Genomic DNA, 24796 nt, shown 5'->3' with positions numbered 1-24796 from the left:
TCTGCTATTGATTCCTTCTAGAGTATTTTTAACTTCAGTAATTGTGTTGTTTGTCTCCACATGTTTATTCTTTAATTCTTCTAGGTCTTTCTTAGTTGATTCTTGCGTTTTCCCCATTTTGTTTTGAAGGTTTTTGACCATCTTTGCTATCATTATTCTGAATTGTTTTTCAGGTAGTTTACCTATTTCCTCTTCATTTATTTGTACTTCTGTGTTTCTAGTTTGTTCCTTCATTTGTGTATTATTTCTCTGCCTTTTCATTATTATTTTTTTTAACTTATTGTGTCTGAGGTCTCCTTTTCCCAGGCTTCAAGTCTGAATTCTTTCTTCCTTTTGGTTTCTGCCTTCATAAGGTTGGTCCAGTGGTTTGTGTAAACTTCTTATCCATTCCGTTTGTTCCGTTCAGTCGCTCAGTCGTGTCCAACTCTTTGCGACCCCGTGGACTGTAGCCTACCAGGCTTCTCCGTCCATGGGATTCTCCAGGCAAGAATACTGGAGTGGGTTACCATTTCCTTCTCTTATAGGGTGAGATTTGTGCTTAATTTTTGTTTGTTTGTTTGGTTTTCCTCTGATGGGCAAGGCTGAGCGAGGTGCTAATCCTGTCTGCTGATGATTTGGTTTGTAGCTTTGCTTTGTTTGTTGTTTAGATGAGGCGTAAAAACAGGGTGCTACTGGTGGTTGGGTGATACTGGGTCTTGTATTCAAGTGGTTTCCTCTGTGTGAGTTCTCACTATTGGATACTCCCTAGGGTTAGTTCTCTGATAGCCTAGGGTCTTGGAGTCAGTGGTCCCACTCTAAAAGCTCAGGGCTTAATCTCCAAGAAAAATGGGAGATCTCCAATGGTGGGACCAGAATTCAAAACAGGTGTCCCCACAGTCCCGCCAAGTTGGTATCTCCAGACGTGCATCTAGATGTGCATCTCCACTATGTGCTTTGCAACACACAGCACTGCAACCACTCCCATCAGGGTTCCTGAGTCAGTCCTGCAAGCTCCACCTGTCCAGGATGGAGGCTCAGATCCTCATTTCAGGAGAGTCCTGGTAAGACTTCTGTTTCCAACCTTGTCTTCCAGGTTGTCATTCTGCAAGCAGGAATGTACTGGGGGTCACATAGTTTATGCCTCCAATCCAGCTGCATGCCTTGGAGGACATCCTTGCTCCAGGTTCCTTATTTATAAAACGAAGGACTAGACTTCATACCCTTTGCAGCACCACACTCACTCTGATCAGTTTTTTTATCCCTGTAATTTTATCTTTTTGAGAATGTCTTATAAGTGGAATCATGTAGTAGATAACATTTTTAATCTGGCTTCTTTCAGTTAGCATGATACATTTAAGATTCATCCATGCTATTGCATGTATCAGTTCCTTTTTATTGCTAAGTCGTAGTCCATTTTATGAATGTACCACATATCTATTCCCCACTTGAAGGACATTTGGGTTGTTTACAAATTCTTGTAATTATAAATAAAGTTACCAGAAATATTTACATACAGGTTTTTGAACAGAAGAAAACTTTCTTTTCAATTGAGTGAATACCTAGGAATGAGATTTCTGATCATATGGAAATTGTATGTTAAACTTTCTAAGAAACTGCTAAAACCTTTTCCAAAGTGGCTTTATTATTTTACATTCCTGTGAGTAACGTATGAGAAATCTAGTTTCTCTGCATCCTCACCAGTACTTGGTAAGGTCAGTTTAAAAAAAAAATAGCCATTCTAATAAGAGTGTAGTGGTATTTCGTTGTGGCTTAATTTGCATTTCCCTAACTCAGTGAAACTATGAGTCATGTCATGCAGGGCCACCCAAGATAGAAGGGTCGTGGTGAAGACTTCTGACAAAATGTGGCCCACTGGAGAAGGGAATGGCAAACCACTTCAGCATTCTTGCCTTGAGAACCCCATGAACAGTATGAAAAGTCAAAGAGATATGACACTGAAAGATGAACTCCCCAGGTTAATAGGTGCCCAATATGCTATTGGAAAAGAGTGGAGAAATAACTCCAGAAGGAATGAAGAGCCTGAGCCAAAATAGAAACAACGCCCAGTTGGGGGTATGTCTGGTGGTGAAAGTAAACTCCAGTGCTGTAAACAACAATATTCCATAGGAACCTGGAACATTAGATCCATGAATCAAGATCAATTGCAAATGGTCGAATAGGAGATGGGAAGAGTAAACATTGACATTTTAGGAATCATTGAACTAAAATGTACCGGAATGAGCAAATTTAATTCAGATGACCATTATATGAACTACTCTGGGTAAGAATCCTATAGAAGAAGTGGATTAGTCTTCATAGTCAATAGAAGAGTCCAAAATGCAGTTCAGTTCAGTTGCTCATTGTGTCCAACTCTTTGTGACCCCATAGTCTGCAACATGCCAGGCTTCCCTGTCCATCACCAACTCCCGGAGCTTGCTCAAACTCATGTCCATCGAGTCAGTGATGCCATCCAACCATCTCATCCTCTTGTGTCCCCTTCTCCTCCTGCTTTCAGTCTTTCACAGCATCAGGGTCTTTTTCAATGAGTCAGTTCTTCTCATCAGGTGGCCAAAGTATTGGAGCTTCAGCTTCAGCATCAGTCCTTCCAAGGAATATTCAGGACTGATTTCCTTTAGGATTGACTGGTTTGATCTCCTTGCAGTCCAAGTGAATCTCAAGAGTCTTTTTCAAAACCACAGTTCAAAATCATCAACTCTTTGGCACTCAGCTTGCTTTATGGTCCAACTCACATCCATATAAACTACTGGAAAAACCATAGCTTGACTAGACGGACCTTTGTTGGCAAAGTAATCTCTGCTTTTTACTATCCTGTCTAGGTTGGTCATACCTTTTCTTCCAAGGAGCAAGTGTCTTTTAATTTTATGGCTTCAGTCACCATCTGCAGTGATTTTGGACCCAAGAAAATAAAGTTTGTCACTGTTTTCATTGTTTCCCTATCTATTTGCCATGAAGTGATGGGACTGGATGCCATGATCTTCATTTTTTGAATGTTGAGCTTTAAGCCAACTTTTTCACTCTCCTCTTTCACTTACATCAAGAAGCTCTTTAGTTCCTCTTCTGCCATAAGGTTGGTGTTATCTACATATCTGAGAGGTTATTGATGTTTCTCCCTGCAATCTTGATTCCAGCTTGTGCTTCATCCAGCCTGGCATTTCTGTAGATGTATTCTGCATGCAAGTTAAATAAGCAGAGTGACAGTATACAACGTTGATGTACTCCTTTCCCGATTTGGAACTAGTCCGTTGTTCCATGTCCATATTCTAACTGTTGCTTCTTGACCTGCATACAGATTTCTCAGGAGGCTGGTAAGGTGGTTTGGTATTCCCATCTCGTGAAGAATTTCCCACAGTTTGTTGTGATCCACACAGTCAAAGGCTTTAGCGTAGTCAATGAAGCAGAAGTAGTTGTTTTTCTGGAACCCAAAATGCAGTACTTGGATGCAGTCGCAAAAATGACAGAATGATCTTTATTCATCTCCAAAGCAAACCATTCAATATCACAGTAATCCAAGTCTATGCCCCAACTGCTAATGCCGAAGAAGCTGAAGTTGAACGGTTCTATGAAGACCTACAAGACCTTCTAGAACTAACACCAAAATAAGATGTCTTTTTCATCATAGGGGACTGGAATACAAAAGTAGGAAGTCAAGAGATATCTGGAGTGACAGGCAAGTTTGGCCCTGTAATACAAAGTGAAGCAGGGCAAAGGCTAACAATTTTGCCAAGAGAACACACTGGTCATAGCAAACACCCTTTCCAAACATAAGAGGTGACTCTACACATGGACATCACTAGATGGTCAATACTGAAATCAGATGTATTATTTTCTTTGCAGCCAAAGATAGAGAAGCTCTATACACTTATCAAAAACAAGACTGGGAGCTGACTGTGGCTCAGATCATGAACTCCTTATTGCAAAATTTAGACTTAAATGGAAGAAAGTAGGGAACACCACTAGGCCCCTCAGGTACAACCTAAATCAAATCCCTTCCAATTATACAGTGAAAGTGACAAATATATTCAAGGAATTAGATCAAATAGATGATCTCTGCCTGAAGAACTATGGGCGGAGATTTGTAACATTGTATAAGAGGTGGTGATCAAAACCATCCCCAAGAAAAATAAGTGGAAAAAGGCAAAATGGTTGTCTGAGAAGGTCTTACAAATAGCTGAGAAAAGAAGAGAAGCTAAAGGCAAAGGAGAAAGGGAAGGAAAGATATATCCGTCTGCAGAGTTCCAAAGAATAGCAAGGAGAGATAAGAAAGCCTTCCCCCGTGATCAGTGCAAAGAAATAGAGGAAAACAATAGAATGGGAAAGACCAGAGATCTCTTCAAGAAAATTAGAGATACCAAGGGAACACTTCATGCAAACATGGGCACAATAAAGGACAGAAATGATATGGACCTAACAGAAGCAGAGGCTATTCAGAAGAGGTGGCAAGAATACACGGAACTATACCAAAAAAATCTTCATGACCCAGATAACCATGATGGTGTTATCACCAACCTAGAGCCAGACATCCTGGAGTGTGAAGTCAAATGAGCCTTAGGAAACACCAGTACAAACAAAGCTAGTGGAGGTGATGGAATTCCAGCTGAGCTATTCAAATTCTGAAAAACGATGTTGTGAAAGTGCTGCATTTATTATGTAAGCAAATTTGAAAAACTCAAGAGTGGCCACAGGACTGGAAAAGGTCAGTTTTCATTCCTGTTACAAGGAAAGGCAGTGCCAAAGATTGTTCAAACTACCGCACAATTGCACTCATTTCATACACTAGCAAAATAATGCTCAAAATTCTCCAAACCAGGCTTCAACAGTACATGAACTGAGAACTTCCAGATGTTCAACCTGGATTTAGAAAAGAGAGAGGAACCAAAGATCAAATTTCCAACATCCGTTGGATCATAGAAAAAGCAAGAGAATTTCAGAAAAACATCTACTTCTGCTTCATTGACTATGCCAAAGCCTTTGACTGTGTGGATCACTACAAACTGTGGGAAATTCTTAAAGAGATGGGAATACCAGACCACCTTACCTGCTTCCTGATAACCTGTATGCAGGTCAAGAAGCAGCAGTTAGAACAAGACTGGGAAAAACGGACTAGTTCCAAATTGGGAAAGAAGTACGTCAAGGCTGTATATTGTCACCCTGCTTATTTAACTTGTGTGCAGAGTACATCATGGGAAATGTCAGGCTGGATGAAGCACAAGCTGGAGTCAAGATTGCCTGGAGAAATATCAATAACCTCAGATATGCAGATGACACCACCTTTATGGCAGAAAGTGAAGAAGAACTAAAGAGCCTCTTGATGAAAGTGAAAGAGGAGAGTGAAAAAGTTGGCTTAAAGCTCAACATTCAGAAAACTAAGATCATGGCATCCAGTCCCATCACTTCATGGCAAGTAGATGGGGAAACAATGGAAACAGTGACAGACTTTATTTTCTTGGGCTCCAAAATCACTGAAGATGGTGACTGCAGCCATGATATTAAAAGACAGATGCTCCTTGGAGGAAAAGTTGTGACCAACGTAGACAGTATAGTAAAAAGCAGAGACATTAATATGCTGACAGTGGTCCATCTAGTCAAAGCTATGGATTTTCTAGTAGTCATGTATGCATGTGAGAGTTGGATGGTAAAGAAGGCCGAGCGCCAAAGAATTGAGGCTTTTGAACTGTGGTGTTGGAGAATACTCTTGAGAGCCCCTTGGACTGCATGGAGATCAAACCAATCAATCCTAAAGGAAATCAGTCCTGAATATTCCTTGGAAGGACTGATGCTGAAGTTGAAGTTCCAATACTTTGGCCACTTGATGCGAAGTACAAGATGGGGAACACATGTACACCCGGGGCAGATTCATGTCAATGTATGGCAAAAGCAATACAATAATGTAAAGTAAAAAATAAAAAAACAAAACCCTGATGCTGGGATAGATTGAAAGCAGGAGGAGAAGGGGTCGACAGAGGATGAGATGGTTGGATGGCATCACCGACTCGATGGACATGAGTTTGAGCAAGCTCCGGGAGTTGGTGATGGAAAGGGAAGCCTGGAGTACTGCAGTCCATGGGTTGCAAAGAGTTGGACACAGCTGAGTGACTGAACAACAACAAATGGCTAATTAATTAAGCATTTTTCCATTTGCTTATCTGCCATCTCTATATTTTCTTTGGTAAAGTGTCTGTTAAAATCTTTTGCCCATTCTTTTTTTACTGGATTGTTTTGTTATTATTGAATTTTGAGAAATTTTTTTACATATCCTGGATACAAGTCCCTTATCATGTGTGTCTTGCAAATATTTTCCCTTCAAATAATGAGGTGTCTTCTCTTGATGTATTTTGAAAAACAAGTTTCAATTTTGATAAAAGTCCGATTTTCAATTTTTTCTGTTTTTAATATTTATTTAATTTACTTGGCTGCTCCAGATCTTAGTTGTGGCACATGGGATCCAGTTCCCTGAACAGGGATCAAACTCAGGCCCCCTGCACTGGGAGTGAAGTCCCAGCCACTATACCACTAGGGAAGTCCCTTACTTTTTTCTTTTATGAATCATATTTAGTTTCATATCTAGGAAATCTTTGCCTAACCAAATTATAAAGATTTTCTCGTCTGTTTTCTTTTAGAAGTTTATAGTTTGGTTTTATATTTAGGTTCTCTGGTCCATTTTGGTTATTTATTAAATATGATACAAGATATGGGAGATGCTTTTTATTTTTTGGCCACACCTTGCAGCATTCAGGTCCCAACCAGGGATCAAACCCATGCCTCCTGCAGTGGAAACGTAGAGTCCTAACCACTGGAGAACCAGGGAAGTCCCAGAGATGCTTTTTATTTTTTTACATATAGGTGTCTAATTGTTCCAGCACTATTTGTTGAATGACTGTCCTTTCTCTATTGAATTGGCTTCGCACTTTTGTCAATATATACATAAGTCTATTTTTTAATTCTATTCTGTTGCATTGATCTATTCACATAGTAAACATTGGTTTCTATTTGAATATGGTTGAATTGAAGATGCAGCCAAGGGAATGTACTTAGGAGCCATACTGCCTAAGTCTGAGTCTCAGTTTAAGCAAGCACTTACTCTGTGACCTTGGCCAAGTTATTTAGCCTCTGGGTACCTCAATTTTCTCATCTGTAAAATAGAGATAGTTATATTGATAGTGTTACAGACTAGGGTTCTTGGCCTACCCCAATCAATAGCAATTGACTACAGTCCAGACAAGAACAGATTTGAGAGATGGACCGTAAAGAAGGCTGAGCCCCAAAGAATTGATACTTTTCAACTGTGCTACTGGAGAAGACTCTTGAGAGTCCCTTGGACAGCAAGGAGATCAAACCAGTCAATCCTAAAGGAAATCAACACTGAATACTCATTTGAAGGACTGATGCTAAATCTGAAGCTCCAATATTTTGGCCACCTGATGCAAAGAGCCAACTCATTGGAAAAGACCCTGATGCTGGGAAAGATTGAGGGCAGAAAAGGGGGCTGATAGAGGATGAGATAGTTAGATAGTATCACCAATTCGATGGACATGATTTTGAGCAAACTCTGGGAGATAGTGAAGGACAGGGAAGCCTGGCATGTTGCATCCATGGACTCACAGAGTCAGACATGACTGAGTGACTGAACAACAACAGACAAAGAAATTCAGGCAAGGCTTTACTGGGTTCCCTGCTGCAGCAGCGGGGTGGTGCACGAACAAACAGCAGATCTCCTTTCATGTTTGCTCCCTGCTGGGGGTGGCAGCAAGCTTGTTCCTTATATGAGATGAGTGTAGGAGTGTGTCTAGGGGTCAGGCTGGAGGGGTGGCTTAGGTGTTTTGCCCATCCATGAGGTGGTGTCATGTGCAGATGGCATGCTGCTGTACCCTGCTTTTGCTCTTGACAAACCCTGTTTTTGCTGCAGGCTCTTCAAAAGTGGCAGTTGGGTTTTTTGTTAAAAAAACATTATTCTCTTTGTGTCTTTTGGGTCCTTGAGAGTCCCTTGGACTGCAAGGAGATCCAACCAGTCCATTCTAAAGGAGATCAATCCTGGGTGTTCATTGGAAGGACTGATGCTAAAGTTGAAACTCCAATACTTTGGCCACCTCATGCGACGAGTTGACTCACTGGAAAAGAGTCTGATGCTGGGAGGGATTGGGGGCAGGAGGAGAAGGGGACAACAGAGAATGAGATGGCTGGATGGCATCACTGACTCGATGGACATGAGTTTGAGTGAACTCCGGGAGTTGGTGATAGACAGGGAGGCCTGGCGTGCTGTGATTCTTGGGGTCGCAAAGAGTTGGACACGACTGAGCGACTGAACTGAACTGAACTGTGTCTTTTGGGTCCAGAATTTGCCTCAACTGAGCTTGCATGCAGTTATTTTTAGTCCCATGTAGTTTCTTTGTATTTTGTTGCTGGAGGAGAAGTGTGTCCAGGTGCAGGTATTGCAGCACTGCAGCAAAGGGTCCCCAGTTCCAGGCCTGTCTCAATAGTACACAACCCTCATAGGGTTTTTTATGAGGATTGAGTGAATGATTATAAAGCACTTAGAATGGTGCCTGGTACCTATGTAGTGCTTCTTATACTCCTGAGTCTTATTTTGAGCTTCTACCAAGACCAGATTTCCATTGAAACTAACAAATCCCATTATTTCATCTCAGACTGCTATGGAAATTTAACTGTGGAGATGAATAATAATGAAAAATTTCCATTAACTGCTCAGTAAAAAATAAGATGTTCACTTTTGTTTTCAGTCAGGAAAATAATACTTAACTTTGTTTAGTAGCTGTATCTGGGGAATTCCAATTCCTGAAATGTTTCTTTGATTTTGATAGTATATCCACTACGTTTCAAAGATTGTAGTTAGAAATATGGACTAAACTAAACTCACTTCATAAGTAATTCTTGTGAAAAAGTAGTTTAAAAACTTGAACTTTTGTGTTTGTGATTTGGGGCACTTTGAGGACTAGTAACTTTTGTAAAAGTATTACAGTACTAAACTTCAAGTTGTTTATCACTTTTTGTTTTGAAGAACTTTCAGGAATTGTTGAGAAAGTAAGTACAGCAACATAAATCCTAAATTTATTTTTTTGTAGATCATATTGATAGTCCAAATAATTTTATACTATAGAACTCTTTAGCTATAGGATTAATTTCTGAATGAAATGTGAGAACTGAAGTGTCCAGGTGAAATACTTAGAATAGTAAATTACATTTAATTCCTCAGCATTGACAGCTGTTATAGACTGCTTGTTTGTGATTCCCCACCCCCACCTCCAAATTCATATGTTGAAACCCTAATTCTCAGTATGATTGATTTTATTTGAAGATGGGGCCTCTAAGGATATAATTAAAGTTAAATGAAGTCATAAAGGTGGGGCCCTGATCTCTTCTTATAAGAAGAGACATCAGAAAGCTTACCCTGCACTCACCCAGGAAAGACCATATGAGGATAATTCAAAAAGGCAACCATCCAAAAGACAAAAAGAGAGGTCTCTCCAGAAACCAACCCCAGTGGCACCTTGATTTTGTACTTCCCAGCCTCCAGAATTGTGAAAAATAAATTCTGTTGTTTAACTTAACCAGTCTGAAAAAAAAAAAACTTAACCAGTCTGTATTGTTTTCTTATGGCAGCCAGTCTTAGTCTACTCAGGCCATTATAACAAGATACCATAGACTGGGTGGCTTAAACAACAGAGATTTATTTTGCACAGTTTTGCAGGCTGGGAGGTACAAGATCAAGGTGCCAGCAGATGCAGTGTCTGGTGTCAGAGATAAATACTGCTGGACATTAGTTAAAGCAGTGAAAACAGATCTTGTTCAATAACTCCTGACAGGGGAAACAGCTGAGTACCATTCCAGTTTGTGCAGAGGTGATTTAAGTGATTTAAGAGAGAATGAGGGATGGGGGAAGAGCAGGGCCTCAGTAGAGTCAGAGAAGTGAAAAATTACAAAGTTGGTCCTTGTAAATGAGAATAGGCCAGCCACGTTTGTTAGCTGGCAGTTTAGAAGTTAAGATCTTATCTTCCCACAAAGACTGGTAAACAGAGGCCCTATCCTTCCTAATAATTACGTTTCATAGCAATGGCTCTCAGGTCCTTGAGAAAGACACTTCTAGTAAGGAATACAGTCACAATTGTAAGCCCTTTTCAGTAAATGTTCTAAGAAAGGGAGGTCAGGGGCCTATCATCAGATATTGGCTAGAACAAATAGTAAATGTTCACACAGGGTTGAGCTTTCTCAGGCAGGCATTTTAACAGGACATAGCCTTGTGCTACTAGAAGCCTTGCTAGAGTTTGGTCAAGTTTCTTAGTGCAAAGATTTGAATGGGCTTGCAGTGTGCCAAGAGTTCTGTATTTCTCACTGGTGAAAGCCTTCTTCCTGCTTGTAGTCAGCTGCCATCTTCCTGTGTACTCATATGCCCTTCTTTTCCTCAGTGCCTGCCTGCATCTCTTCTTATAAGGGCATTAGTCCCATCCTGAGGGCTCCTCCCTCATGATTTCCTCTAAACCTAATTGGGCTTCCCTCATAGCTCAGTCAGTAAAGAATCTGCCTGCAATGCAGAAGACCTGGGTTTGATTCCTGGGCAGGAAAGATCCCCTGGAGGGGGAAATGGCAATCCACTCCAGTACTCTTGACTGGAAAATCCCATGGACAGAGGAGCTTGGCGGGCTACAGTCCATGGGGTCACAAGTCAGACACGACTTGGTGACTAAACCACCAAACAAACCTAATTACCTCCAAAGTCCCCACCTCCAAATACCATCACATTGAGGGATTAGAGCTTCAGGGCATGAATTCTGAGACAACACATTCAGTCCATAATACAGCCCAAGCCTAAAACAGCAGCTCAGTATTTTTGAAGTTAAGAATAGATTTTCTTTCTGGATTTGCAACAAGTCTTAACTACACTAGTGATATAGTACTAGTTATAATATATTATAATTAATATAGTTGAAATTTCTGTATGTTAAATACTGTATGTTGATAATATATCATAAATCATTTCCCATGCCAAAAAAATAGCTGAATTCCTTTAAGAAGTATTAATTGTTTTATTTTTATCTTTATCCACAGTGGTTTGTTTCCTACTTAATTCTGAGATAAATATGCTTGCAGACTTTTGAACTTGCTATCTATGTTTTACACAAAGATAATTTGTCCAGAATCTTGAAGCCCAAATCAATTCCCCAGGAAAATACACACAAACTTTTACATAAAAATTTTAAGGAGTTTCTAGTACAGTGAGAGTAACCATACTGAAGCTTGAAGATTTCCTGGGCTCTTTTTTAAAAAACAAAAAAACCTATTGGTGGCACTCTAGATCTTCTCATTCCCACTGTGGGAGGTGGACTGGTGCCAAGAGACAAGCTGAAGGCTAGAGAGTGTTTTTTTATCCTGCTTAAGGCCTAAAGCAGAACCAACTTCAACCACTCTTACATGTTCCTGACTAGATCAATATCCTATTATCCTGCTCCATGACCACCACATTCCCATCCCTTTCCACTGTTTGTGTTTTTGTTCTTTTTTCTTCATCATTCTTGCCAGAAAGTTGCCTAATTTTTAGATTCCCCCTCCCCGGTCAAAAAAATAAATAAATAAACACCTATTTGGGGCTTTGCTGATATATTCTACTATATATTTGATTTCTAAATCGGTAGTCTCATATTATTTTTATTTCTTTTCCTTCTACTACAGCAAGTCCATTTATTCTACTTTTTATTGTCTAATTTCTTAAGATGGACATTTAATGCATTAATTTGAGAGTTTTTATCGTGGCTAGATAAGCACCATTTTCGGTGCATTCCATAGAAGGTTTTTTAACATTTAATCCTAAATATTTTAGGTTGTTATTTAAAATAGAGACTTTCTTTATGATCTAGTACTAGTACATGATGTTTTTAAAAAAATCTCCCATGTGTGCTTGAGAGAAAAACATGAGTGTACTCTACTAGTTGGATGCAGAACTCAAACTTATTCATTGTGTTTTCTGGATCTCCTAGAATTGTGGGATTTGGGGGGAGATGTTTTTGGTGTGGGGGATGGTCTGCTAAACCATTTGAGTAGCAGCATTAGAAAACACTCCTTAGATTTTAATTCGCTAGTTCTGAGGATTTGGAGAGATCCTAAACCACTATCAAAGTTAATCACCACCCATTTTTCTTAGCTCTTCACCAGCACAGGGTTTTTACCCTGTCCTAAATTTGCTCCCAAGGAAATCTAGACCAGCAGTCTGAGTCTGTTGTTGAACCAACTTCAACCACTCTTGCATGTTTCCCTGGTGAATTTCACCTTATTCATTCTCACTTTGAAGTGGAAGTCTTATACCCCTACCTTCCCTTCCCCTGGTGTTGCTTCTCTGTATTTCCAGAATATTCTGGGCATCTTTTATTACCCAGCCATGGTATTTTATTTGTTTTTACCTCCAATTCAGATGTCCAATTTATTTATTTTTAACTTTTTATTTTGTATTGGAGTATAACCAATTAACGATGCTGTGATGGTTTCAGGTGAACAGCGAAGGGACTCAGCCATACATATATATGTATCCTTTCACCCCCAGACGCCCTGAACATCAGCCAGGTTGTTTTAAAATTATTTGTTTAGTGTTCAGTTGTTTTATGGAAAAAACTGGCCATATTCATTTTGGTGCTTAAAACAATGTCTGGCTCTTATTGGATGTTCAGATACTGAATGGGTGAGTGACTGAAGATCTAGAAAGTTAAAGTGCCTTTTTCATTCATGTTGCTTGTAGGTGACCAAATTGAGGCTAGAAAAGAGGTGCCTCTTTTGTTGCCTCATGCTACAGACCAATATTTCTTCTAGTACATTGTGTAAAACCAGATGAGTACAACATTTATTGTGTAATACTGAATAAGTCACTTTAAGCTAGTTTGAGTATGATTAAGATGATTAAATTATGCCTTTGTAAATAATGAAGTTTTTGATGTACTATACCTATGGGAGCCTGTTTCTGGTACATGAATAGTTTTGCTTGAAATCTTATATTCACAAAGAGGTAAGATAGTGCAAGTAGATTTCAAAGTAATTTGGAGAAATCAAAATGGTCTTTTAATGACTATATTTTGAGAGGTCAGCTAAAATTTAAAAGCTAATGTGACAGATTCCAGTTATACTGTTTAAAAGATTCTGTGGGTTTTAGTTTAAAATACCTGAAGCTAGAAATGGTGAAATTTAGAAAAAAAAATTACATTGTAGTAGTAGCTTAATAAACGTTTGAGTCAAATTTGTAGATACAAATTCTAACATACAATGACTTATGCCTTCACGTTCTTCCATTTTCTGTAGCACATTGCAGAAATCAGTTGGGGTTTAGAAAGTAAGACCCCAGGCATCAGTTTATAGAAGAAAAGAGAAGCATATTCCAATCTGGGTGTATTTCTGAATTCAGAAGTTTTAAAGGAACCATTTTGTTTTTTTTTAAGTGAAGCATCAGAAAAAGAAAAGGGTCAAAGCTGAAATATTCCTTAATATCATCCAATATGTTGTGTGTATGTATGAGAGTTTCCCCAGTTGTTTCTAAAAGTTACTTTTACAATACTTGATATATTGAAACAAGATCCAGCAATGTCCACACATTTTTTGGTTGGTATGTCCTTGAGCCTTTCTTTATCTATAACAGTTTCCTCTCCCTTTTCCCTCCCATGCCTTTTATTTATTTATTTAAAAAAAATGTTTGTCATGTTTCTCACTATGTTGCAAAGTCAGTAATAGTTGAAATGTATTATTTCATCATTAAAAATTGTTCCTTCCCTTCTAGGCACCATCTAGGGCTCTGAAAATCTTTCAAGTGAATGTCAAATGAAGTAGGTCTTCTGGGAATCCTAGCTGGGCTCCCGAGGACTAAGAAGGCCATTTTCTTCATAGTCCTACCCAGTTTAGGGCATCATAAAAGGCCCTGTGGCTCTTAGTCTCTCCACTGTATCCACTAGGTTATCCAGAACCTACCAGTTTGAGAGATGGGTAGATGTGCCTGACTGCCCCACCAAGAGATTGGACTGATTGGCCTACCACCATGGTTTCAATGACTAAATCCCAAAGGTAGCTTTCTACTTTGGGGACTGGGTACTCAGCATATGTAAGCTCACTGGAACCCTTTGTAGGAAACTGCCGGGTCTGGTTATAAGAAAAGTTTGTGCCATCACCCCCACCCACATCAAACAGACATGTCTCCCAGGAAGCAGGTGTCCTGGAGACAGAGTATGTCAGGGCTCTACAATCTGTCTGTGTGGTTATTTGTGATCTTTTTTCTTTCCCTGTATTTATGAGGCTCCTAGGAAGGAGCCAGGAGTGTGTAGACCCCAGCTGGGGAGAGTAAAGGTGACTGATTCCAGTTTTCTGTGTGTCCTTAGCTTTGTACTTGCTTGTATCCCTGCTGGCAAAGTGAGCAGGCCTCCCCATGTCCACGACCCTAGGCTTTCCACTTGTGTAGTCCCAGGCTGGCAAACCTTGGAGCCTTTGGGCTCTGAACACTAGACAGTGATCATTAAAACCTGGCTTGAGTCTCTGTTCTGGCATTAAAAATAATTGTTCCTGACACCTAATAGACAATGTTTGCTGAATAATGTTAATAATACTGAAGGTCTGTGTTTTGTTCCTACAGGTTGATCTGAAAGACTACATGTTCAGTGGACTGAAGGATGTAACAGTAGGTCGCTTACCTGGGAAAGTGGCAGGACAACAGTTTCTCATTCAAGACTGTGAGAACTGTAACATCTATATTTTTGATCACTCTGCTACTGTTACTATTGATGACTGTACTAATTGTGTCATTTTTCTGGGACCTGTGAAAGGCAGTGTGTTTTTCCGGAATTGCAGAGATTGTAAGTGTGCATTAGCCTGCCAACAGTTTCGTGTGCGGGACTGTAGAAAGCTGGAAGTCTTCTTGTGCTGCGCCACTCAGCCCATTATTGAGTCTTCCACGAATATCAAGTTTAGCTGTTTTCAGTGGTACTACCCTGAATTAGCTTTCCAGTTCAAAGATGCAGGGCTCAGTATCTTCAATAATACCTGGAGTAGCATTCATGACTTTACACCTGTGTCAGGAGAACGCAACTGGAGCCTTCTTCCAGAAGATGCTGTCGTTCAGGACCATGTTCCTCTACCTACTACCGAAGAGCTCAAAGCTGTCCGTGTTTCCACAGAAGCCAGTAGAAGTATCGTTCCAGTGTCTCGGGGTCAGAGACAGAAGAGCAGTGATGAATCATGCTTAGTGGTATTATTTGCTGGTGATTATACTATCGCAAATGCCAGAAAACTAATTGATGAGGTAAGGAGAAGAGAGAGAACCGAAACAGACATACACCTATATAGGAACAAACCACTTCCTGGAGAACATCCATTCTTTTCAAATTGGCTATTAGAAATACAGGCAATCCTTAAATTATAGTCCTCTGCCCACTACGGATTTATCTGAAGCTAGGCCTCAAATACTTTCGCAAAGAAACTTTAAAAACATAATTCAATTCAGGAAGCATCCATTAAGCACTCATTATGTGAAAGTTACTGTTCCCATATTTCACTGATTATAGGATATACCTTTGTTTTCCAGTTTTGCTTCTCTGAAATGTGTCTTGCAATTGATGGAAGTTTAGAGCTGATGAAATATAATATATGCTGGGAGGAGAGATACACAGAAAAATTATCTGCCCTCAAAGAATTTCCATTCTTTATCACAAAAGTAGTACTACAAAGTGAAGCATGACCTTTTATAGTTACTTACTGGGGAAATTTATCTGGAGTTTTTAATCATTTAGGGTGTGGGAAAGACATTTAGGAATTCAACTTTTGGAACTTGTTTTGACTGTGAGAGCAACCTCCACATTACTTTCCTCACTTCCCTTTGCCATATTGCTATGAAGAGGAAGTCAGTGTGATAGAATGAGGTGGCAGCTGGGACACCAGAGTTTGTAGGCTCATGATCAGGGGCTTTTAGTGCATTCAGGAGTAGAGAAGTGTTCTTTGGGTAGCACCTTTCACTTGAGAAATAAGTGGGGTTATTCACTTGAGGTTAAGGGTTCCAGAAGTAGTAGTTCCTGGTTGGTGGGTGCTCCAATGGGGAGGCAGCAGTAGGATGTATTGATTATCCATTAATCAAGCTTTCTTCAGGAAGTCTCTTTGAATTTGAAAATCAAGCTACCAGAAATGGAGAGGTGAACGGAAAACTCTTTTTGAGTGAATTTTTTTTTAAGTTGTAACACTTCTGTCAAAAAGAATGGTTTTAGAAAAAAAAAAAAAAAACTACAAGTGACTGCTTCTCTGTAGCTTATACATTCCACAATGTAGAAAGCCCATGTCTGAAATCTACAAAGTATATCTGAGGTCCAGTTTTCCAAACAACTGAAGCCAAATATACTCTTAAGAATTTGATATTTTCTTTTTTGATTATGCCAATCTGATAAACACATGCTATGGATCTGGTGAGATGTAGAAAAAGTGCTCTGGCCTTTGAGCTGTCTAATCACATGTTAATCCAACATCTGAGGTGAACATTTTCATTATACTGTATGGTGATTTTTTTAAAAAATCTACATACAGTTTTCAAAAGAAGTAATTATTCAGGTTAAACTCCTTTTTGGTTGATAGTTCAAAGAGAACATAAAGAATGTATAATATGTTTAAAGGAAAAAGCCATCGAAGCAAACACTGTCATTCTTCATGAGTCATCAGACATTCTTAACCTTTCAACTCGGTATCTGATATGTGAAATGACAGGTTGTGTGTACTTGAAAGTAACCTGACCAGGAAGATTTGTGTTCTTTATATAGCCTTCTGGATTACAGAATAACTGAAATAAAAATGCAACAATAACAAAAATAAAAATGATGACAATAATAATAATAGCTAACATTTATATAGTGTTTATTGTATAGTATTTAAGTGAATTAGCTCACTTAATTCAGAAAAACCTATGAAATAGGTGCCATTGTTCCTCTTTATACAGATTAAGAAATTGAGTCACAGAGAAAGTAAGTAACCAGCAAGAGGTCACTCGCTGGTGAGTAGCAGAGCCATGATTTAAATCCAGGGAGTTTGGCTTTGTAGACCATAGTCTTAACCCTTAAGCATGATACTCTTATGCGGCCTCAGAGGTAAAGGAAAGTTGATAAATGCCTGGTGGAGTAGAAATGTGACCAAAAGTGTGTAAAGGCAAAGCATATACTACCCTCCAGCCTAGAAGGAAAAACCATGGAACTTTTTGGCTAGAGTTATCCTAACTAATTCTGAAATCACAGAATAAAGAGAACAAAAAGAAGAAAATGCCAAGTACATGTGAACAGGGTATCACAACATGCTGAAAGACCAGTGACTTACATATTAAGAGAGAGATTACATAGTTTTTTAAAAAAAGTGAAGCTAGAGTTCCCTGGAAAATATGTGTAGAAGCTAGTTAGTGCTGAGATGGAAAAAATAAAACTTGAGTCTTTCCATATCATAACACAGATGTCTTAAAACAGCTTAGACTAAAACTGTGATTGCTAGCTCTGGTTTTGTTAAACCCTAGGAGTAGCACAGAATTTTTTAAATACTGTTTTTATAAATTAAAGCTATTGTAATAGTTTTTTGAGATAGAAAGTAGAAACCTGAGAGAGTAGGAAGTCTAGAAAAACTGGGTAAACCAGAAAACACATTCCATAGGAGTCAAGAGAAATTCTCATTGTTCAGTCGCTCAGTCACGTCCAACTATTTGTGACCCCATGGCCTGCAGCATGCCAGGCTTCCCTGTCCTTCACCATCTCCCAGAGTTTGCTCAAATTCATGTCCATTGAGTCAGTGATGCCATCCAACTATCTCGTGCTCTGTCATCCAAGATGGTTGGATGGCATCACTGGAGCCTCAGTTTTCTCATCTAAAAATCAGATTTCCTGCTGGCTCTTAACTGCATCACAGATATGCATAGGATAAATTAAAAGTAGTTTGAGTTGTTTGGAAGTAACCACATGTATATGTGCTCAGTCATGTCCAACTCTTTGTGACCCCATAGACTATAGCCCACCAGACTCCTCTGTCCATGAAATTGTCCAGGCAAGAACAAGGGAGTGGGTTGCCATTTATTCCTCTAGGGGGTCTTCCCGACTCAGGGATCGAACCCACATCTCCTACTTCTGCATTGGCGGGCGAGTTCTTTACAACTGCACCATCTGGGAAGTAAAGTATTGGATAATTTAAGTTGGGTAATTACTGCTACTTTCAAGTATTTAAAAGTGGAATTTTCATGAAAGTTTCTTCACGTCTGCAGTGAAATATCAAACTAAATATACTAGTTTCATAGTTCATTATTTGCTTTTAGGTAATGGTATTTTGAATTAATCATCTTATTTTGTCAGTTTATGTGTCTGACTATAAAATGAGAGGTAATGAGCAGTCTAGGGAATTAGAAACAGATGTAGGATTGTTTCTGATATTTTAAGTAACTTTGCAGTCATCATCTGGCAGTGATGTTTATATAATTTTCTTCTACTTTTTAAATGGGTATTTCTTTTTATTTCTGAGGCAGCATTGAGGGCTCTGTAAAAGAATTTGAGTTTGAATCCAATTTGATGAAATGGTATGGAATAATGTAGCCATAGAATGAAATACTATCAAACATTAAAACTGATTTTATAGTAGAATAGTTGGAAAATGTTCACAACTAAGTAAGTGAAACTTCATAAAATACTATGTATCTAATTTTTTTAAGCAGATAAGTCTGGAAAGTTATATATACTAAAATGTTAATAGTTGTGGTTCTTCTTAGGAAGTGGATTAAGAGCAGGGTTTTCTTGTTTTTAGTTCTGTGGATTTTACATAAAACCTGTATTATTTCTGTAATGGGGGTACAAAAACTGGAAGGGTAAAAGGAAGTATACCAGTACTTCCCTGGTGGAGTGGTCCAGTGGTTAAGACTCTGAGCTTTCACTACAGGGGGCATGGGTTTGATCCCTGGTTAGGGAACTTTTAAGATCCCACAAGCCATGTGGCATGGCCCAAAAAAGGTGTACCTATTATCGCAGTGGCATCTTTGAGTAGTGGCAGTTTGGTTGATATTTCTTTGTTTCTGTTTTTTTTCTTAATGTTCTATATTGAGCTTATTTGTTACTTTTATGATTAAAAACTCAGTAGGCTTTAACTGGTTGAGTCACTTTGCATTTTTTAAAAATCTATTTATTTTTAATTGAAGGATAATTGCTTTACAGAATTTTGTTGTTTTCTGTCAAACCTCAACGAGAATCAGCCATAGGCAGACATATATTGTCAACCCCACTAAGTTGACATAGAACCCCTGTTTGAGTTTCTTGAGACACACAGCAAATTCCCATTGGCTATTTATTTTACATATGGTAGTGTAAGTTTCCATGTTACTCTCTCCATAATTTTCCTTTTTTAAAAAATATTTTCATAATTATCTTAAAAATTAATGTGTACTCATTTTATATATGACTGAAAGTCCTATTCCTAAATATTTGCCCAAGATGGATGAAAATTATTATCACACAATAAATTGTGTTTGCATGTTTAAAAAAATGTGTACTCATTGTAAAGAACTATAGAAATAGAGTAGAAATAAGCTTTTTATGCTGTACCTTGAATTATCTTTGTAGGAATAATTTTTAATTTACTTAGTCTGTAATCACATTTGAGCAAACCCAGGGAGATAGTTAAGGACAAGGAAGCCTGGCATGCTGCAGTCCATGGGCTTGCAAAGAGTCAGACATGACTTAGCAACTGAACAATGGTCAGATTAATTGGATTCAAATCACAGTTCTGTCACTTAATAGTTGTGTGATCATGGGCAGATGTCTTACCCACTCTGTAATTTCTCATCTATAAAATGAGAGTAATAATAGTATCTTGTCTTGTAAGAGGGTTAAACATGTTATACATATAGAATACATAAAACTGCCTGGCACATAGTAAGTGCTCCATAAACATAATCTATCATTGTTGTGCTATACTATGTAAATTTGAATCATGGTTTTTAAAATTAATATTATTATATAAGCTTCTCCCATTATTATTTGTTATATTTAATGAACTATGGTATTTTATCATGTGAATGTACCATAATTTACTTAACCATTCTCCTCTCATTGGACATTTGCACTGTCACCAAACTAAAGCTTCTATTTGTTAGTTTCAGTCAAAAAAATTTTAAATAATGCTTAAAATTTTGAGGGCTAATTTATGTTTCTTTGGCTCTTAATTGTAACAGTAAGCATTGCAGTACTCATTCTTAACCAGAACCATGCATCTGGAAGGAAGAATCTTATGTATGTGAAAACTTGTTAAACACCCTGAATTACAGTTCTAACTAAAATGAAAATCAGAATGCTGTATTGCATTTTATATAGAAAAATTGTAGAATAGGAAAACATTATTTTAGCCTCAGGTCATTTTAAAATCTAAATGAAATTTTATTTCCTACAGATGGTTGCTAAAGGCTTTTTCCTAGTTCAGACAAAGGAGGTGTCAATGAAAGCCGAAGATGCTCAAAGGGTTTTTCGTGAAAAAGCACCTGACTTCCTTCCTCTTTTGAACAAAGGTACCTTCTGGATGATTGGTATATTTTTTGTGGTTATTCTCTTAAACTGCTGTTTTGACTTACTCTTGCCTTTAGTATTTCTCTTAAATTGTCTTCTCTTTGTCATTTGTTTTATGTTTTTCCTGTTACCATTCAGAAATGTCAAAATTTCACATTATTCAAAATGCCATATATAATTAACTAGATATTAGTTCCCTGGTGGCTCAGCTGGTAAAGAATTTGCCTGCAATGTGGGAGACCTGGGTTCGATCCCTGGGTTGGGAAGATCCCCTGGAGAAGGGAAAGGCTACCCACTCCAGTATTCTGGCCTGGAAAATTCCATGGACTGTACAGAAGAACATGGGGTCACAAAGAGTCGGACACGACTGAGTGACTTTCACTTTCACAGTGAAGTGAAAGGTAAAAGTGTTAGTCGCTCAGTCATGTCTCTTTTTGACCCCATGGACTGTAGCCTGCCAGGCTCCTCTGTCCATGGAATTCTCCAGGCAAGAATACTGGAATGGGTTGCCATTCCCTTCTCCAGGGGTCTTCCCTACCCAAGGATCGAACCTGGGTCTTCCACATTGCAGACAGATTCTTTACCATCTAAGCCACCAGGGAAGCCCCAAAGACAGATGGAAGGGACCTCATACATGTGAAGCACATGCTTTACCACTGATCTGCAAACACCCCCCCACTGCAACTGGACATTAGGCATTAGGTTTTTTCCTTCCCCTGTTCTGTCATCTTAGTTCTTGAAAGTCACATTTTGTTATTATGTATTTTATCATGTTTAATTATTATTTTATTATTGTTGTATTATTATACTATAGTGAGTAATCATTTCCTTCTCCCTGCCAGTTATAAAGCACTTGATAAGGATTCTTTCTGCCTTCAGTGAGTGTGCTTTGACCATACTGGAAGAGAAATAAGAAATATAAATCAAAAGGCATACCATTCTGTGTACTTAACATGATTGATTAAGTTTCTATGCATAATTAGAATTGTTTTCCCCAGTGGGCAAATGCCACCAGTAAATTTCAGATGCTGGAAATAAACAGAGGAACTAGAGTTCATGTGTACTCCTGAAGTACTGCTGTTTGTCTCCATGTATTTGAAGGTGTCCTGATTCTAGAGTTCATCTGTCAGAGCAGGGATGTTGTTTGCTGAAGTCTCATCAGGCTTTTCTTGACCGGCCTGAGCAAAATATATAATAATACATAATGATGATTGGATATACCCTGGAAAGGGGTCACATCTGCATTCATATGCTCTTTATGTATAAATAAGTTGTAATGAACTGCAAAAAGCTATAGGAAAATATTGGAGGATTGTTAGGATAATCTTAATAACTAATGCTGGGTGTGATTCAGCCCATAAATATTAATACAATATATTTTATATACTTTTGTGATTCCTCTGGTAGTACCATAGACTGTCTCTAACCAGTGTATGAATCTATCCCAGATTATTTATAGGAAAGTATTACCTGGCTCCTTTGATGCAGCCTTATTGATACAGGAACATTCTGATGGAACCTTGAAAATAAATCTTTAAACCCTTAGCAGCTTTCAGAAAATTGAATCAAATAATAAGTGTAATAGACATCTGAAAGTGTGAGGATTAGGGATGAAATGGGCATATGAATAGACCTAAATTAATGATTTATATGCTCGTGTAATGTTAGTGAAGTGGTTTCATAGAATTGCTCTAACCCAACCATAGTACGTGTTTTTAAGTCATGTAACATTCCACATGGAAGAAGTGTTCTGTTCCTGCAAAAAGTAGAACTCAAACTAATGGACAGATGTTTTAAGAATTTCAGCAAATAAATATATAAACAGCTTTTAAAATCAGAGATGTCCACAGGAAGTAGTTAGAGACTAATGAGGCCATGTCAAAAGGTCACAGGAGTCGGTTTAAAGGAATCTCAAGGAATTACTACTGGTCAAATTTGGGACAATTTGAGCATCGAAAGCATAATGAAGTAGGGAGTGTGGGTTCAATCCCTGTTTAGGAAACTAAGATCCCACATGCCATGTGGTGTGGCTCCCCCAAAAAACCCCACAATAATAAGGGAATTGATTTAACAACAACAGAAATCCATGCATCCATAGTGGTAATAAAAAAAGAGGAGAGAGGAAATTGGCACTGGAACCATGGACCAGCATACCCAGTCATCTTGGAATCTACCTAACTGTATGGTCTACACGGATATCATGAATGACTGCTAGATAGTCCCATGATTCAGAAGCTTCCTATGTATGTGTTAGTCACTCAGTCGTGTCCAACTCTTTGTGACCCCAAGGACTGTAACCCACCAGGCTCCTCTGTCCATGGAATTCTCCAGGCAAGAACACTGGAGTGGGTTGCCATTCCCTTCTCCAGGGGATCTTTCCAAGTCAGGGATTGAACCTGGGTCTCCTGCATTGCAGGCAGATTCTTTACCATCTGAGCCACCAGGGAAGCACTCTTCCATTAGCTTGAAATGACCAGTTCTCCAGGACCCCAAATGGTCTCACAGTAATAATCAGTTTCTCATCTAGGTAATCACAAACAAATCATCTGTTTAAAATTTGTTTTTATAATCTAAGGAATATCTCTATAAAATTCATCAGCCCATGCTTTTTATCTAATTTGAAAAATCAGTAGTTTTTTAACATATTCAGTTAATAGATGTGTATTAAGCACCTGGAGAAGGGAATGGCAACTCCAGTATTCTTGCCTGGAGAATTCCAAGGACAGATGAGCCTGGCAGGCTACAGCCCATGGGGTTGCAAAGAGTCAGACACAACTGAGAGAATAACACACACACACACACACAAGCATCAAACAAAAGGGTGGGCAGGGAGAGAGGGAATAAGGAAAGCTCTTCTGCTCTTTACAGAATACTGTGGGCTAGTAAACATAGAAGGAATGATAGACTTCAGAAATCACTATTTTCCAAACCCTGATGTAATAATTAACTCAAAGGTTATCAGTTCAGTTCAGTCGTTCAGTCGTGTCCGACTCTTTGCGACCCCATGAATCACAGCATGCCAGGCCTCCCTGTCCATCACCAGCTCCCGGAGTTTGCTCAAACTCATGTCCATCGAGTCGGTGATGCCATCCAGCCGTCTCATTCTCTGTCATCCCCTTCTCCTCCCGCCCCCGATCCCTCCCAGCATCAAAGTCTTTTCCAGTGAGTCAACTCGTCGCATGAGGTGGCCACAGTATTGGAGTTTCAGTTTGAGCATCAGTCCTTCCAATGAACACCCAGGATTGATCTCCTCTAGAATGGACTGGTTGGATCTCTTTACAGTCCCAGGGACTCTCAAGAGTCTTCTCCAGCACCACAGTTCAAAAGCATCAATTCTTCGGCGATCAGCTTTCTGCACAGTCCAACTCTCACATCCATACACGGGAAAAACCATAGCCTTGACTAGATGGACCTTGGTTGGCAAAGTAATGTCTCTGCTTTTTAATATACTATCTAGGTTGGTCATAACTTTCCTTCCAAGGAGTAATCGTCTTTTAATTTCATGGCTGCAATCAGCATCTGCAGTGATTTTGGAGCCCCAAAAAATAAAGTCTGACAATGCCTCCACTGTTTCCCCATCTATTTCCCATGAAGTGATGGGACCAGATGCCATGATCTTGTTTTCTGAATGTTGAGCTTCAAACCAACCTTTTCACTCTCCTCTTTCACTTTCATCAAGAGGCTTTTGAGTTCCTCTTCACTTTCTGCCATAAGGGTGGTGTCATCTGCATATCTGAGGTTATTGATATTTCTCCCAGTAATCTTGATTCCAGCTTGTGCTTCTTCCAGCCCAGCGTTCCTCATGATGTACTCTGCATATAAGTTAAATAAGCAGGGTGACAATATACAGCCTTGACGCACTCCTTTTCCTATTTGGAACCAGTCTGTCGTTCCATGTCCAGTTCTCACTGTTGCTTCCTGACCTGCATACAGGTTTCTCAAGAGGCAGGTCAGGTGGTCTGGGATTCCCATCTCTTTCAGAATTTTCCACAGTTTATTGTGATCCACACAGACAAAAGCTTTGGCATAGTCAATGAAGCAGAAATAGATGTTTTTCTGGAACTCTCTTGCTTTCTCCATGATCCAGCGGATGTTGGCAATTTGATCTCTGGTGCCTCTGCCTTTTCTAAAACCTGCTTGAACATCTGGAAGTTCACGGTTCGCATATTGCTGAAGCCTGGCTTGGAGAATTTTGAGCATGACTTTACTAGCGTGTGAGATGAGTGCAATTGTGCGGTACTTTGAGCATTCTTTGGCATTGCCTTTCTTTGGGA

The 24796-nt window shown here is 39.0% G+C and overlaps 1 protein-coding gene across 1 annotated transcript in view; it reads left to right on the top strand.

Moving 5' to 3' along the window:
• RP2 (RP2 activator of ARL3 GTPase) overlaps nucleotides 1-24796 on the top strand; it is a 49163-nt gene that overhangs the window by 9351 nt on the left and 15016 nt on the right. The window contains exons 2-3 of the mRNA XM_055438654.2: nucleotides 14606-15271; nucleotides 20410-20524. Of these exons, the coding sequence (XP_055294629.1) occupies nucleotides 14606-15271; nucleotides 20410-20524 (781 nt within the window). The remainder of the gene's footprint in view (nucleotides 1-14605; nucleotides 15272-20409; nucleotides 20525-24796) is intronic.

The sequence above is a fragment of the Moschus berezovskii genome, chromosome X, assembly GCF_049115385.1.
Source record: "Moschus berezovskii isolate FMDL1 chromosome X, NW_MosBer_1.0, whole genome shotgun sequence".
NCBI classification, from domain to species: Eukaryota; Metazoa; Chordata; class Mammalia; order Artiodactyla; family Moschidae; genus Moschus; species Moschus berezovskii.
The sequence above is the reverse complement of the archived record's forward strand: the minus strand, read 5'-3'. Positions and strand labels throughout refer to the sequence as shown.